The 18,192-nt window shown below is 40.2% G+C and overlaps 1 protein-coding gene across 1 annotated transcript; it reads left to right on the plus strand.

The window, feature by feature from the left end:
• The first annotated feature begins 2,108 nt into the window (after positions 1–2,108).
• On the plus strand, positions 2,109–3,311 carry LOC133670035 (uncharacterized). Its single transcript, XM_062090438.1, has one exon. It carries the CDS (start codon positions 2,109–2,111, stop codon positions 3,309–3,311), a length of 1,203 nt encoding a protein of 400 aa, XP_061946422.1.
• The last annotated feature ends 14,881 nt before the right edge of the window (positions 3,312–18,192 follow it).

An 18,192-nucleotide genomic window follows, 5' to 3' on the forward strand; every position in this document is an offset into this window, starting at 1 on the left:
CCGGTCTTCCCACCATCAACTCCACCACAGAAACCTTTCTCCTGCACCAACAAACGTTTACCAGTGGTAGAGCAGACACCGCATCTCTCTCCTCTCCTTCCTCTCCTCCTTCTCCTCGTTACAGATTTTCTTCTTCTTCTTCTTCTTCTTCTTCTTTCTTCCTCCGCCATCAATGTCTCTTCCTCCAACTCCGCCTTGAGCAACCAGCACCACCACGTGTTGCCAAGGTCACCGTCTAGCCACCACTGCGTCTGTAATAAGCCACTGTGAACGTCTCTCTCCCCTCTATAGATTTCCTCATTTTCTTCCTCTTCCAGCTGCAGCCACTCCAACCAACTCCACCGCTGTTTCCACCGCCGACTTCAGGTCATCCTCCCCCGCCAGCCATCACCGCCACGCCAAGTGGTCTGCTACCCTTCCCCTGGTTCTTCGTCTTCCCCATGAGAGTTCCACTGTTCATAAATGAACCACGGTTCCAGTGGACAAAAAAAAATTCAAAAATCCTTTAAAAAAAATTGTGATTTTCAAGAATATTTTTCTAATAATTTTTCATAATATTGAGTTGTATATTTACACTGTAAAATATAAATCCAGTATTAAAATACCCAGTTTTCTCTAAAATATTTTAAAAAAATAAAAATTTCAAAAACAAAAAAAAATTTGCAGGAAGGGAAAGGGAGAAGAAGCTGAGAAGACCCACCCATTTCCGTCCAGTTTGGGTCCACGTGCTGCCGTCACTGGTGGCGAGTGGAGGAGACGCGCAGCCACCGTTCCGGAGGTGCAGAAGACCTTCCCTGTAATTCCAGATTGTTTTTAGGGGCTATTTTGTAAATTTGAAATTGTGTATTATAATTTTTGTTTAGTTTTGAATTTGTATTTTGAAACGTGGATGTAAAAAAAAAAAGGAAAGAAAAGAAAGGAAAGGAAAAAAGAAAAAAAATATAGTCAAAGCGTATGTGTGTGTTTGAATGTTTTTATGGATGTTTTTTTTATGATAAAATTGCAAAGAATAAAGAAGAATTTAATATTTTGATTTTCTCACGGATAAAGAATTATGAACTTACATGTAAGTCGTATTTCTAAAATTCGATGAAAGAACAAAATTTTTAAAACTTCTTTAACACATCAAAGCCATAAAGCAGCTTACCTCAGGTAGGGTGCGTTAGGGGTGCTAATATCTTCCCTAACCACAAACAGTCCCTTACCCGTGAATCTCTGACAAGACCAGTATACCCGAGTGTCCTAGTAGCCCTCAATTAAATACTAGGTGGCGACTCTAACGAACCAATCAAGCAAAACAAGAAACGAAAAAAAATCGCCAGCCCGATGCCACGCGGATTCTGACGTATGATAGAATGACGACTCCACTGGGGACCTTGTGGACTAAGCTTTGTTTTTGTCTGATCATCATGTTTTATTGTTTGGTTTTGTGTTATTGTTAATTTTCATTCTCATTTGCTCATACGCTTTATTTTTGTACATATTTGTTCATGCATTGTATAAAATTATTTCATGCATCATTCATATTTGAGGGGAATTACACTGAAAAAAAACTTTAGGTTAAGTGGGGGACTAACAGCTTACCTTACGACTTTTAGTCAAGATTTAAGTTTGTGTAAACCTCAACTCTTCGCTGAGAGCTTAGACTGGTAATGATTAGTGCATATGTCATCCCATTACCTACTGAGCCCCTATATTGCATTCACGAGGGTGATCACTGGGACAACAAGAGATCATTTTGACCAGGTAGAAAGCCACCCATCATGTAATGGCCCAAACCTATCCTTAGAGTATGAACTCCCTAATACGCATACATTTGCATCATACACATACATCCATTCATTGTAAATAACATACATACTCCAGCAGGTTGAAATATAGGTCCCCAAAGAGTCTACAACACCCGACTTCGAGCGAGAAACATGGAAGATGAAGAGCGCGCTCACCGTGACGCCCATTTTCAATAAGAGTTGAAGTCTCTAAAGACAAGTGTGGCTCGCCTCACTAGCTTACTCGAGCAAACACTAAGAAATACCTCTAGTGAAGGTCCTTCTAACTGACCGGTCACCTTTAATCAGATTCCAATAATAGCTCAGCCCGAAGAAAGAATGAGTGAACACGGTCAAAAGCCTCAATATAATCCAACATTTGTGCAGTCAACAACACTTGCACCAGCCCCTGCAATCATGGATGCATTTGCTAACGAGTCCCTCAAGGCCAAGTCATCTGATAGCATTGATCAAGATAAGATGAAGGCGCTAGAAGCCAGAATCAAAGTAATTGAGGGGGTAGACTTATATGATCCAGTACAGGCAGCAGAGATGTGTCTGGTCCCAAATGTGATTGTCCCGAAAAAGTTTCGTGTTCCTGAGTTCATCAAGTATAGTGGAATACAATGCCCCATGACTAATCTCAAATCCTATTGCAATAAAATGGCAGAAGTAGTACATGATGAAAAACTATTGATGCACCTTTTTCAAGATAGCTTAAGTGGGGCAACATTAAGCTGGTACATGAGATTGGACAACACAAAGATCCGAAGATGGAAAGACTTGGTGGATGCTTTTATTAAGCAATACAAATACAACATGGACATTGCTCCCGACAGAACCAGCTTGTCCAATCTAGAGAAAAGGGATAAAGAAAGCATAAGGGAATATGCTCAAAGATGGCGAGAATCAGCTGCTCAAGTCCATCCGCCACTTTTGGATAAAGAGATGGCCACTTTATTTGCCAACACACTCAAAGCACCATATTATGAGCATGTGATGGGTAGTTCAGCCCAGCAATTCACTGACGTTGTGGTAGTGTGTGAACGTATAGAGCAAGGCGTCAAGAGTGGTAGAATTTCTGCACCCACCGAGAAAAGAGGCTTCGAAAGGAAAGAAGTCAACCATGTTGGAGATGATTATAGGGGTAGGAAAACCTCATCCCAAAACTACCATACTCCATCCCAAGTTGCCGACATCAAAAAACCCAAGCCCCAAAACTTTCAAGCCAAAAGCCAAATTGGAAATCACCAAAGGGTCCAAGAACAACTACCTCTATTACCGCTACCCTTGAATGAGATGTACCAGAAGCTATTAAGCATTGGGCAGGTAGCTCCCGAACCTTTGACACCTGTGCAGCCACCGTACCCTAACTGGTACAAACCAGAGCTCACTTGCAAATATCATGCTGGTGTTGCTGGACATAGCATTCATACTTGCAACGCCTTCAAGAGAAAGCTTTTGCAATTAATCAAGGTAGGGTGGATAGCATTGGAAGACGCTCCTAATATGAACACGAACCCTCTACCTAATCATGCTTGAGCGGTGGATCGGTAAAGGCACTAGAAGCAGAATGCTCAGAAAACACTGATGGTCAAGGCAGGGCGCGAAAAAGCAACCTCAATTTTGAAGAACTTAAATTTTGACCACAGTTTTTGTCCCCGCCGTCAATGGGACCTCTACAAGAGCTGTTGTGGGTGAGGCTAGCCTAAGAGAAGATTTACCAAATTGGAAGAATGAAGCCGACCCTATTATTTCCTTTTGTTTGATCATGTCTATTGTTTCAGTCTTGTTGGTAATGTGGCTCATAATGCCACAAGACTTTCTCTGTCAAATGAGTCTTTCTTGTTAAATAAGATCATATGTTTTCCTGTATTCATGATGTACCTTCATTTTTGTTGTCATTTCATGCAAATAACACACTAAGCTCAAACTTCACCCACGAAACCACTGATGTGTTTCCCTTTTTCCCTCCAAAATTATGCATTGATCATACATGTTCACAAGGATTTTTTGGGAATTCAAAGTTTAGTACAAAAACAGAAATCATGTCGATGTTTGTCCACAACAAACAGTTCTGGAAATTCAGGTGATTCCTTAGAAAGGTAACTATACTCCTAGAAAACCTGAAAAAAAAAACCCATGAAGTGACTCAAAAGCTGAGTCTTATTTGAATGAATAATGAGAAATCACTTTGCATACTCACATGAAAACGAGGCTTACCGATCCTTAATGCATGCATTTGAGATGAAGAAAGGCCATCTTTGATAATCTTTTCACGAGGTTAAAATATATCATTTGCAATCCCCTTTTGAGCCTAATACTTTTCTTGAGATAAATAACATTGACTAGGATCACACCCCACACTAGGGGGCAAGTGCGAGAGACATAGCAAAAAAAAAACCCTCAATGATTAAAAGTGCCCAAGCAACACTGGGGGGCATAAACTCTCAATCATCAAGTGCCCAAACAAAGCTTGGAGGTATGAAGAAAAATCCAAAGGATCCAAAAAAAATTTGAGCAAAAAAAAAAATGAGATGCTCAACCAAAGGAAGAAAACAAAACAGAGAGAGAGAGCCTAAGCCCAACACTAGGGGGCACGATAGACCCTTTTAGAAAGACAATTCAAAAGATAAAAGGTTAGAAAACAAGCACAAGTGATCCTTAGTCTTAAAATCCCTTAAACACCTTTTGAGCCTGCAAAATATCCCATTCTTCATAACCAATAGCCCAAGCCTATATTACGTGACTAATCAAGCCCTTTCTGATCAAAGGCAAGCAATCTGGATCTGTAGGCAGTGCTTTCTCATTCAAACCAAGTCATTATTCATGCTCAATAACCCTCAAATTGAAATTTAAACCTTTTTTGACAAACCAGATGTCACTTCATATTTTTCACCAAAAGCAAACAAAAAGTTTTCATCACTTCTGAAAACCTCTCCATAGGAATCACTTGAATTTCTTCAGAATAAGTTTGCTTTGAATCGATGTCAAAATGATTTTTGTGTCTGGAATAGCTTTGAAATTCTAAAATTTCTACATGAAAACAACTCCTGGCCATACCTTCCTTCACATAGCCTCATCCCCAAACTAGAATTGAACACTTGGGGGCATGATCAAGCTGGGGGCCAATCAAAAAACTACTGCTAGGGCTGGCTTCATGATTTCTTTTCTAAGAAAAAATGCCGGGCAAAATTGGCAACCCTTGAGATAAAAGGTGGAGGACAAAGAAGTATGATGATATCAAACCCTTACCAGAGGTCAAGATCACAAGATATGACTCGAGTAAGCAAGAGCGAGAAAGCCATCAAAGTTTACTGCCAACACTCCAACTTTTGATAAAAGAAAGACACCATGAAGAAATGGGGACCTATATTTCTCAGGTAAGTATACATGCATATCAATCATAGTGCATTGCTTTCAACATTGTCAGGTCTGTGTTTCATCATCAACTTTTGGGTAGTGCATTTTCTAACCCTACCTCCTTTCGAGTGCGCCTTTGTGCCTTACCTCCTTTCGAGTGCGCCTTTGAGCCACCACCTTTTGGGTAGTGCGTTTTCTAACCCTACCTCATTACGAGTGCGCCTTTGAGCCTTCATTTCCTTTCGAGTGTGCCTTTGAGCCACCATCTTCTCAGGTAGTGTGTTTTTTAACCCTACCTCACTTCGAGTGCGCCTTTGAGCCCTCACTTCTCAAGTAGTGCGTTTTCTAACCCTACCTCACTTCAAGTGCGCCTTTGAGCCCTCACCAATATTTTTCTGGGTAGGTCACCCATTACAACACGACCAATTCTCCATGTTTTTTTATTTGGGTAGGTCACCCATTACAATGAGGTCAATCTTCCACCTGGGTAGGTCACCCATTACAATAAGACCACTTTTTTCTTTTTCTTTGGGTAGGTCACCCATTACAATAAGACCATTTTTTTCTTTTTCTTTAGGTAGGTCACCCATTACAATGAGACCAACATTTTTTCTGGGTAGGTCACCCATTACAACGCGACCAATTCTCCATGTTTTTTTATCTGGGTAGGTCACCCATTACAATGAGGTCAATCTTCCACCTGGGTAGGTCACCCATTACAATGAGACCACTCTTTTCTTTTTCCTTGGGTAGGTCACCCATTACAATCAGACTAACATTTTTTCTGGGGAGGTCACCCATTACAACGCGACCAATTCTCCATGTTTTTTATCTGGGTAGGTCACCCATTACAATGAGGCCAATCTTCCACCTGGGTAGGTCATCCATTACAATGAGACCAATCTTTCTTTTTTTTTCACTTGGGCAGGTCGCCCATAAAATAGACCAGGGTAAGTACGTGTGGGTGGTCGCCCCTGAAAATAGACCAGTGTGAGTGTGTGTGGGTGGTCGCCCTTGAAAATAGACCAGTTTTAGTGTGTGTGGGCAGGTGGCCCCTGAAAATAGACCAGCGTCAGTGTGTGTGGGCAGGTCGCCCGTGAAAATAGACCAGCGTGAGTGTGTGTGGGCAGGTCGCCCCTGAAAATAGACCAGAGTGAGTGTGTGGGCTGGTCGCCCTTGAAAATAGACCACTTTTCTTCAAAAGGGGTAGGTCGCCCAAGATAATGAGATCATTTTCTTTTTCTTTTCTTTACAAAGCTTACTATGCAAAACATTGAGGAGTTTTGCTTCGTAAGCAATGTAAAGAGGGGGCATCTATTGTTACCCAATTTTTAACCCACCTTTTTGATAAAATTTTCAGAAAATCCAAAAAATAGTGAAAAACAACAAAAATCCAAAAAAATATATTTTTAATATATTTGCATCGTTTTTAGCATTTTCAACATCGTCTAAAAAAGAATTTAAATTTTCAAATATCTTTTGAACGCGTTCGACTTTGATATTGCTCATTGAGTCGACATTGATATTGCTCGTTTTTAAAAAAAATACAAGAAAAATCAAAATTTACAAAAAAAAAGTTGAGGGACCAATTTTGAGGACCAAGCAACATTTTACCTATAAATATGGGTCCACAACTCAAAACAAAGGGGGGCAATTTTGAAAGAAAAATACAAAAAAAAAGGGGGGAAACCTAACCCTAAAATCCATCTCCACCCGAAGCAGCCGCCGCCCCCCACTCCTGATTTTTTTTCTTCTTCCTCCCCCCGGCCATCTCTGCTCCCAATCTTCACTACCGCTACACCCACATCAACCTCTCTCGACCACTGCTCCCCCACACGCGGCCAAACCAGCCATCGCCATTCCGCCATTTCCACTCATCTTCAAGTCCCAGCCTACAGAACAGACCCCCTCTCTTTGCCCGACCATCTACTCCCCTCACCTCATCTGATTTCCCTCTCCATACCCACAAACCATAATCAATCAAAGTCGCAGCATCCCAGCTAACCCAAGAGTCCCATCTCCACCGTTTTCATCTCCTCCTCCCAGCCGCGGTGTCTCCGCCTCAACACAGCCAACACCCTCTTCATCTCCCTCAACCAGCCTTCAGCTGCAACCCACGAACGACAGCGCCCACAGACGTCGTCCCTTTCCTCACCCACCAACTTTCCTTTTGTAACACCTTTTCTCAATTTCCTTATTGTTTTTCCTTACTTTTCTCTCTTTCTCTCACGTTATGCTCTATTTTTTCCTTCCAACTTTTTGTTTCTGCCCATTCGGTAGTTAATAAAAGAGAAGGAGAGCTTATATGTTTTCCTTTCAATGGCAAATTACTATGATACCCTTAATGAATATGTTTGCCTCTATTTGACGGTCTTTATTTTTTTTCTAGCACTACCAAGCTCCATTCATCTTATAATTTTAACCAGATTTTATTCAATATATTTTAGGGTTCCTCATAAAATTTCAGCTCAATCCGATGGTCGGATTGAAAATTACGTCCAATAACATAAAACTAGTCGAAATGTGTTTTTTCGTCAAATTTCAGAATTCCTCTAAAAATTCTGAAATTTTAACCCAAGCTAAGGTATCATATTAGAAGGCTCCACGCAAAATTTCAAAAATTTTTGATAAACCAATCAAGAGTTATGATTTGTTTTGTTTTATATAAAACTAGTCAATTTATGATTTTTCGCCCTGAGGTTTTACACCTTTGCACAGACCGGCCTCCTGCCCGCCTCCTCGCTCCAGCAGTGCCCACAGACCCAACAGCCTCCAGCGGCGGCCCGAACACAACGGCACCTAGAGATCAGCAGCCTTCCTTCCTCCTTCTACCAGCTACCCGAAGCGGAGGGGAAGACGAAATAAACCCATAGAAGAGCCGATCTGCAGTGAAGTAGATCTAAAAAAAAAAGAGAGAGAGGCAGATCCGAAAATAGTGAAAGAAGATTAAAACAGCTTCTTGTTGCGTTTTGTTCTTTTTACAGGTGACAGGTTGCCAACGCCGATGCAGGAAGGGAAAGGGAGAAGAAGCTGAGAAGACCCACCCATTTCCGTCCAATTTGGGTCCACGCGCCGCCGCCGCCGGGGGCGCGGAGGAGACGCGCCACCACCGTTCCGGGGGTGCAGAAGACCTTCCCTGTAATTCTAGATTGTTTTTAGGGGCTATTTTGTAAATTTGAAATTGTGTAGTATGATTTTTGTTTAGTTTTGAATTTGTATTTTGAAATGTGGATGTAAAAAAAAAGGAAAGAAAAGAAAGAAAAGGAAAAAAGAAAAAAATATAGTCAAAGTGTATGTGTGTGTTTGTATGTTTTTATGGATGTTTTTTTTATGATAAAATTGCAAAGAATAAAGAAGAATTTAATATTTTGATTTGCTCACGGATAAAGAATTATGAACTTACACGTAAGTCATATTTCTAAAATTCGATGAAAGAACAAAATTTTTAAAACTTCTTTAACACATCAAAGCCATGAAGCAGTTTACCTCAGGTAGGATGCGTTAGGGGTGCTAATACCTTCCCTAACCACAATCAGTCCCTTACCCGTGAATCTCTGACAAGACCAGTATACTCGGGTTTCCTAGTAGCCCTCAATTAAATACTAGGTGGCGACTCCAACGAACCAATCAAGCAAAACAAGAAACGAAAAAAAATTGTCAGCCTGATGCCGCGCAGATTCTAACGTGTGACAAACATTAATCATAATTTTATGATTAAATCCAAAAACCTTCCCGACACACAACACCCCTCATCAGGAGGCGCGACGAAAGCCTCCGCCGTCGCCAGACGACATCGCCCCACGACAGTCGACATCAGAACAATTAGGTTTTACCTTATAAGATAAGGACTTCCTTACCGAGGAGGACTTTTCTTGAACCTTAGACAGACCACCAATTAGAGAACAATAATACCTTGGTTTTTTATCAGACAATCAAACAATGCAACTTACCTTAGGTAGGGCGTATTTGGGGTGCTAATACCTTTCCTTTACACAACCAGTCTCCGTACCTGATCTCTAAGACCAGTTAGGGTTCCTAGTGACCAAAATACTAGGTGGCGACTCCCATTTGCGCTTTCCATTGATAAAAGACAAGAATTGCTTGTCTCTTTATATTTGCCAGATAGATAAATACCTAAGAGTGGACGATTCGTCGCGACACTGCACACGTGCGACACTTAGTAACCATTTTCAAAAACTGATAACACTCACTTTAATCTCTTTCTCCTTCATTGGCTCTCCCTCAAGAAAGAAAGAAAAAGAGACAGTGCACCAACCAGCCCTCTCTCACCACCTTCTTTCTCAAAATAGCATCCATCACAAATAAATAAATAAATAAATATATATATATATATATATATATATATATATCTCCCTCACAACCCGTGGCACCAACCACCATCACCCAATCCGTCAACCGCTAAGCACAAACCTGGCAGCAGCTCTCTGTTGCAACAGCGAAACACCAACAACAGTAGGCTTGACACCACTACTGTTGTTTCTTCCCTCGTCTACCACCAAGCTCTCCCACACAATCCTCCACCATAACTAGCACACCTTTCCATCAACAACCTTCCCGTTTCTTATCCCAACGACATCAAAGATGGCCATTTCCCCCACAATCCCATGCAAAAGCAAACAAACTTAGCAACACAACCTCCCTACTGCATCCATTCATAGTAGTTTCACAACAACAAATCCCTACCTGCATACACCACCACATAGCAAAGCTAAAGAATAAGAAGAAAATTTAAAAGGAAAGAGTGTTTCATTATGTATTTTCTTTTATATACACATTTTATTTTTATTATACTTATGTTTTATGCTTTTGATTACAAGCTTATTTATAGGTCTAAAGTCCTAGATAATCAAGGAATTATATTAAGCAAAGGAAATCCTATTTGGATAGGAAAAGTAATTCTACTAACTTAATCGGTCATCCGGTTCTCAACTGGTAAACTGGTTTATTTAATTTGATTAGTTGACCGGTTCCTTTGCTTTTCAAAAAAAAACAAAAATCTTTTTTATTTTCAACATACCCCATAAAATTGATTTTCTATAACTCTTAGTATATCTCTCATCTTGGCAAAAACATCATGTTTAAGTGGCTTAGTAAAAATATCTATAACTTGGTCTTGGTCTTCACAAACTTGACTTTGACTAGTTTGGAATGCAATCTCATACGTAATGAAATCTTGTGTCAACACGCTTATTTTTAGCATGAAACATAAGATTCTTGACTAAGGAAATGATTGATAAGCTATCCACATGTTTTTTTTTTAACACAAGATTTATCACTTGATGAAAAAAATCTCAGTGCTCTTAATAACTTTTTTTTATATAATTTTAAAAACATGGTTCAGCCCATAGTACATCGCGGACAAATAAACTAGTGGTGACTCAAATAAACTAGTGGTGACTAAAATTGGTGTTCATGTTAAATCAACTTATTAAAATTTGAAAATAATTTTTTTATAATAGGTTATATAAAAAGAACACTTGCTAATATTATATAAAAAAAGCGATTTATATTATCTTATTGAAGAACAAAATAAAAATCAAATGAAATTCAATAAAATAATATTTAAAAATATTCTTAATTAATTCAAGAATTTATATATATATATATATATATATATATATATATATATATATATAACAATGTATATAATTAAGAAACACATTAAAATGGAGAATTCAATTAGTCTGAACAATTCATGCATCAACAATAACTCAAATATTGGATGTGATCTATATTGGCCTGGATATGATTCAAATTTGAAATCTTATCTTGTTGGCAAGTTTTGTCATAACACGTAACTATTTAGAATGCAACATAAATCCATGAATAAATAGGTCAGTGTCTCTTTTTCCTTCTTAATATTTACCTTGTATGATTTTACGTTATTATAATTTATAGATAATATGATATAGAAAAAAAGGTATGTAATTCACGAAGATATACCTTTCCATTATTAGCCCCATAACCTTACCTATATAACATTAATTACAATGAGAGAGCCTATCCTTATTCGGTGCATAAAAAAAAAAAACAAGTAATTGGCATTTACATTTCTCTAAGGTATTTTCATAGCAAAGAAAAAGAGATGGAGAAGTCTTCATTCAAGCTAACTTTCTTGGTATTTGCACTCTTAATCATCGCTTCTTGTTAGTCTCTCTGTCTCTCTCTCATACGATTATATATTTCATTCTAATAATTACAGAACAAACACACACATATTATTTATAGCAAAAATAACATATATAATATTATTGTGTACTTTTCATTAAAAAGAAAATAGAATTATTGTGTGCTTGTAATTGTCAGGTTTAGATGTGGGAGAAGCAAGAGGGCCTGTGATTACATTTCGTTGCCAAAGAGATTCAGATTGTGTAGGCGAGAAATGTTGGTGTGATAAGTGTTATTGTCAGTCCAGCAAGAGATGTGCTTGTAAAATCCAATCCTCCTTGAGCGATACCATCATTAATATTGGAGTTCAAGTAGGGAAACCAGAACATTGATTAAAAGCACTTCTAAATATGTCAGTGCAATAAACAAATAAATTGTCATGAATAAATATGTTTTCATTTCAGAAATAATTCCAAGTAAAGTAACAGATAATAGTAAAATCCTTTTTTTTTCTTTTCGTTGATGCTCATTTCTTTTCCTACAGGAGTTTTATAATTTTAATTCTACGCAATTCTAAGTAAACATAAAGAGAATAACCTCACATATTCCTTCCACGATTTGTTTTTAACTAGTTGCTTCATCAACAACTATATCCTTGCAAAACAAAGTGTGACTAAAAATTGTGAGTGGGCGGCATGGTTTTACTTCCAGCCTGTTTGCACTGTGTTATTTTAAATTTTAAATATTTTTATTAAAATTTATTTTTTTTATGTTTTGAGATTGTTTTGAAGTGCTAATATCAACAATAATTTTTAAAAAATAAAAAAATATATTATTTTAATATATTTATAAACGAAAAACACTTTGAAAACACACGAATAATCAATACCTCTTCTCGTCTTGGGTTGCTGTCATTGATGCTATTTAAATTGTTGGCTTACCTGGTAATAGCTACTGTCATTGATGCAATTTAGGTTGTTGGCTTACCTGATAGTAACTGTTAGTAAGAAATAATTTATATAATGGACATAATTAATGAATTATGGAATTGTAGATTTGATATTATCACTTTTTCACCTTTCTTTTTGGTGTTGCAATTTATTACCTATAAAAAACAACAACAATGTCGCTTATTCTTTCTTTAAAACTGTAATGCTCCAAACTTGGGGACGGTTCTGTCCACTGAATAGTTTCTCGACCGGTAAATATACATCACTGAATTGGGCTTATATGTTCTTATTTTCTAAAAGGAATTTATTGTTGCAAATAGATTTATTAACCATTCCTTTTATCTAATTCAAATTTTTCATATTTCTCATATATTGGATGTCGGACGCAAGGCAACACAAATACTATGGACAGAAATTTTGATTTGGACCAGAACTAGTCCAACGCAGGAATAATGGACTTTTCATTGTTCACTAGCAGAATAATGGAGATGGGGGAGTATATGAAACATCCATGTACCGCTGCCACAGTTGTACATGCTTTCGTCTCAAATTAACATTGTCCGACTTCATGGAATACCATCTTCCATAGTTAGTGACAAGGACCGAGTATTTATTAGCTCTTTTTGGTGTACCTTGTTTCAGCTTCGGGGGACTAAGTTGTGCATAGTTTCAGTTACCATCCTCACACCGACAGACAAACAGAGGTAATTAATCGGGTCTTGGAGCAATACTCGAGGTGTTTTGCAGGGTCCAGCCAAGAAAATGGATTGACTGGATTCTATGTGTCCACGTTAAAAAATCCGCGCGCATCGGCTGGCAATTTTTCCGTCTTCTCGTTTTGCTTATGATTCGTTCATTGGAGTCGCCACCTAGTAATTGATTGTGGGCTACTAGGAAACCGAATGTACTGGTCTTGTCAGAGATTCATGGGTAAGGGACTGGTTGTGGTTAGGGAAGGTATTAGCACCCCTAACGCACCCTACCTGAGGTAAGCTGCTTCATGACTTTGATGTGTTAAAGAAGTTTTAAAAATTCAGTTCATTTATCGAATTTTAGAAATACGACTTACATGTAAGTTCATAATTCTTCATCCATAAACAAATCAGATTATTAAATTCTTCTTTATTCTTGTAATTTTATCATAAAAAAACATTCATAAACAAAATATCACCACCCATTCACTTTCAAGCTTCGTGGACTTGATGTCATTTTTTAAAATAAAATGTTAGCCCAATTCTAAGGCTTTGATAAATCAGTTATTAATTCCCAAAATATATGTAGAAACATGTTCTTACATTTTCATGGAAAATACAACATGATTTTTATCTATCCTTTAGATATTTGTGCATATAAATTAAAATATTAAATTCATTTTTTTTCTTTTGATTCAATAAAATACAAAAAAATATACAAAACAAACACACATTTCTTTACTGTATTTTTTCTTTTTCTTTTTCCTCTTCTTTCCTTTTCTTTTTCTCTTTTTTTTTCATCCACAATACAATATACAAATTCAAAATTACACAAATATTACATTAAACAATTTGAAAATTACAAAATAATCCAAAAAAAAATTCGGGAACAATTCTGGGATGCTTTCTGGGTCACTGAACACTGCGGCGCGTTGCTCCACGCGCCACCGTCACTGGCGGCGCGTGGGTTCACGCGCCGCCACGAGCAAACCGAATAAGCAGGGATCAGCCACAGCTTGCTCCCGTCTTCAACTTCCTGCCGGTGGTGAGGATCAGGACCTGCAAAAACAGAAAACGCATCAAGCAACTGCTTTAATCTTCTTTCACAGTTTTCGGATTTGCCTCTCTTCTCCTTTAGATCTGCAGATCGGCTTTTTTCTGGGTTTCGTCGTCTTCTCCTGCGCTTTAAGTGGCTGACGGAGCTGGAGGAAGAAAGAGTGTTGGCTGATCGTCGGTTCGGTTGGAAATGGCGCTGGATCTGTCGCCGTGTGGGGGCTGCCGCTGGAGGGCAGATCTGCGGTGTGCAGAGGGCGACGGGGAATCAATGGCCAGTTGAAGACGGCGCTGCTGTGGCTTGGAGAGAGGAGCTGTCTTGGCTCGAGCGGGCGTTGTTGCTGGGGAAGAAGATGGAGGAGCTGGGTCTGCTCGGGTTAGATGAAGGGAAAGGGAGCAGCGGCCGGAGGCTGGAGTAGAGAGGGGGACGATGCAGAGGTGAGGGAGCGGCCGGTTTCTGGTTTGTTTTGGGATGAGGGGAAGTGACTGTGAGAGGGGGATCTTGGGTTAGCTAGGGAAAAGTAAAATGTCAGATGGCCAGGGGAGAATGAGATGCTGAGGAGGCTGCTCTGGTTTGGGAGAAGAAGCTGGAAATGAGGGCTGTGTGGGTTGTCGGGTGGAAGGTTGAAGATGAGAGGAAACGGGGGCTGTGGAAATGTGGCCGGCTGGAGAGAAAAATCAAAACCAAGGGGGGGCGGCTGTTCGGTTTGATCTTTGGCAAATAGAGGGTGATGGCCGAGAGGTTGTCTTCAGGGCAGTGAGGTCGTGGCTGGGTCTGTGGGCAGCGGCTGGTGGAGATGGGTGAAGGAGAAGAAACCAACGGGTCCAAGCTGGGGGGTGCGGCGGCTGCTTGGAGAAGAGATAGATTTAGGTTTCCCCTCTTTTTTTCATTCTCCAAACTGCCCCCCCTCCCCTTTGTAAATTTTCTCCCCCAAATTGCAGAAATACCCCCTCCTCCCACAAAATCAGTATAGCATGGTATTTATAGGAAAAGTTGTACTAGGTTTTCAAACTAGTCCCTCAACCTTTCCTTTCCTTCTCTTTTTCTCTTTGTAAATTTTGATTTTTCTTATTTTTTTTTTGTATTTTTGAAAGCGAGCAATATCAACGTCAACTCAACAAGGAAAATCAATGATCATAAAATTTACGCGTTAAAAGTTGAACGCGTTTCAAATACCTTTGAAAATTTAAATTCTTTTGAGATGATGTTGAAAATGCTAAAAACGATGCAAATATATCAAAAATGCATTTTTTTGGGTTTTCATTGTTTTTTTGCTATTTTTGGTTTTTTTCTAAAAAATTATCAAAAGATGGGTCAAAAATTGGGTAGCAACAGATGCCCTCTCTTTACAATGCTTACGAAGCAAAACTCCTCAATGTTTTGCATAGTAAGCTTTGTAAAGAAAAGAAAAGGAAAATGATCTCATTATCTTGGGCGACCTGCCCCTTTTGAAGAAAAATGGTCTATTTTCAGGGGCGACCTGCCCACACATATTCAAAGTGGTCTATTTTCAGGGGCGACCGGCCCACACACTCACACTGGTCTATTTTCACGGGCGACCTGCCCACACATACTCAAAGTGGTCTCTTTTCAGGGGCGACTAGCCTACTCACTCACACTGGTCTATTTTCACGGGCGACCTGCCCACACATACTCAAAGTGGTCTATTTTCAGGGGCGACCTGCCCACAAACTCACACTGGTCTATTTTCACGGGCGACCTCCCCACACATACTCACTTTGGTCTATTTTCAGGGGCGACCTGCCCACACACTCACACGGGTCTATTTTCACGGGCGACCTGCCCTTTTGATTGGGTTTATCTGGGATCTCATCTGGCGATCTAACAAGAACAAAAATTGGTGTCTAGCTCGGTCAACCTGAAATCCCATCTAGCGATTCCCTTTAACCAAAGCTAAATTCTGCGTGGTTAGGCTAAACTGAGATCCCTTTGCCGATCCCCTTTAACCAGAACCAAAACTCCTGTGTGCGGTTAGGATAGACTGAGATTCCTTTCGCCAATCCCCTCTAACCAGAACCGAAACTCTGTGTGGTTGGGCTGAACTGAGACCCCTTCGCTGATCCCCTTCAACCAGAACCCAAAACTCCTGTGTGCGGTTAGGATAAACTGAGATTCCTTTCGTCAATCCCCTCTAACCAGAACCAAAATCCTTTGCAGTTAGGTTAAACTAAGATCCCTTCGCCGATCCCCTTTAACCATAACTAAAGTCTCTTCGTGGCTAGGCTAGACTGAGATCCCTTCGCCGATCCCCTCTAACCAGAGCCAAAATCCTCTGTGGTTAGGATAGACTGAGATTCCTTTCGCCAATCCCCTCTAACCAGAACCAAAATCCTCTGTGGTTAGGCTGAACTGAGATCCCTTCGCCTATCCCCTTCAACCAGAACCAAAACTCCTGTGTGGTTAGGATAGACTGAGATTCCTTTCACCAATCCCCTCTAACCAGAACCAAAATCCTTTTGCAGTTAGGTTAAACTAAGATCCCTTCGCCGATCCCCTTTAACCATAACTAAAATCTCTTCGTGGCTAGGCTAGACTGAGATCCCTTTGCCGATCCCCTCTAACCAGAGCCAAAATCCTCTGTGGTTAGGATAGACTGAGATTCCTTTCGTCAATCCCCTCTAACCAGAACCAAAATCCTTTGTGGTTAGGCTGAACTGGGATCCCTTCGCCGATCCCCTTCAACTAGAACCAAAACTCCTGTGTGGTTAGGATAGACTGAGATTCCTTTCGCCAATCCCCTCTAACCAGAACCAAAATCCTTTGCAGTTAGGTTAAAGTAAGATCCCTTCGCCGATCCCCTTTAACCATAACCAAAGTCTCTTCGTGGCTAGGCTAGACTGAGATCCCTTCGCCGATCCCCTCTAACCAGAGCCAAAATCCTCTGTGGTTAGGATAGACTGAGATTCCTTTCGCCAATCCCCTCTAACCAGAACCAAAATCCTTTGTAGTTAGGCTGAACTGAGATCCCTTCGCCGATCCCCTTCAACCAGAACCAAAACTCCTGTGTGGTTAGGATAGACTGAGATTCCTTTTGCCAATCCCCTCTAACCAGAACCAAAATCCTTTGCAGTTAGGTTAAAGTAAGATCCCTTCGCCGATCCCCTTTAACCATAACCAAAGTCTCTTCGTGGCTAGGCTAGACTGAGATCCCTTCGCCGATCCCCTCTAACCAGAGCCAAAATCCTCTGTGGTTAGGATAGACTGAGATTCCTTTCGCCAATCCCCTCTAACCAGAACCAAAATCCTTTGTAGTTAGGCTGAACTGAGATCCCTTCGCCGATCCCCTTCAACCAGAACCAAAACTCCTGTGTGGTTAGGATAGACTGAGATTCCTTTCGCCAATCCCCTCTAACCAGAACCAAAATCCTTTGCAGTTAGGTTAAACTAAGATCCCTTCGCCGATCCCCTTTAACCATAACCAAAGTCTCTTCGTGGCTAGGCTAGACTGAGATCCCTTCGCCGATCCCCTCTAACCAGAGCCAAAATCCTCTGTGGTTAGGATAGACTGAGATTCCTTTCGCCGATCCCCTCTAACCAGAACCAAAATCCTCTATGGTTAGGCTGAACTGAGATCCCTTCGCCGATCCCCTTCAACCAGAACCAAAACTCCTGTGTGTGTAGCTCGGTCAACCTGAAATCCCAACTGGCGATTCCCTTTAACCAAAGCTACGTGAGATCCCATCTGGCGACCTCCTTTAAATCAAAACCAAAAAAAGTGCGTAACTCGGTCAACCTGAAATCCCATCTGGCGATTTCCTTTAACCAAAGCTACATGAGATCCCATCTGGCGACCTCTTAAACCAAAACCAAAAAATGTTGTGTAACTCGGTCAACCTGAAATCCCATCTAGTGATTTCCTTTAACCAAAGCTACATGAGATCCCATCTGGCGACCTCATTAAACCAAAACCAAAAAATGTTGCGTAACTCGGTCAACCTGAAATCCCATCTGGCGATTTCCTTTAACCAAAGCTACATGAGATCCTATCTGGCGACCTCATTAAACTGGAACTAAAAAATGTGTGGCAAATGGTCTCATTGTAATGGGTGACCTACCCAGGTGGAAAGAATGTGAAAAACAGTCTCATTATGATGGGTGACCTACCCAAATGGAAAGAATATGAGGTGCGGTCTCATTATAATGGGTGACCTACCCAGATGGAAGATAGAAAAAATATGAAGTGGTCTCATTGTTATGGGTGACCTACCTGAATG

The sequence above is a fragment of the Populus nigra genome, chromosome 1 (genome assembly GCF_951802175.1).
Source record: "Populus nigra chromosome 1, ddPopNigr1.1, whole genome shotgun sequence".
In the NCBI taxonomy this organism is placed as follows: Eukaryota; Viridiplantae; Streptophyta; class Magnoliopsida; order Malpighiales; family Salicaceae; genus Populus; species Populus nigra.

Excerpts from the sequence above, each read along its gene's own strand:
- LOC133670035 (XM_062090438.1), top strand. The coding sequence starts at position 2,109 with ATGAGTGAACACGGTCAAAAGCCTCAATATAATCCAACATTTGTGCAG.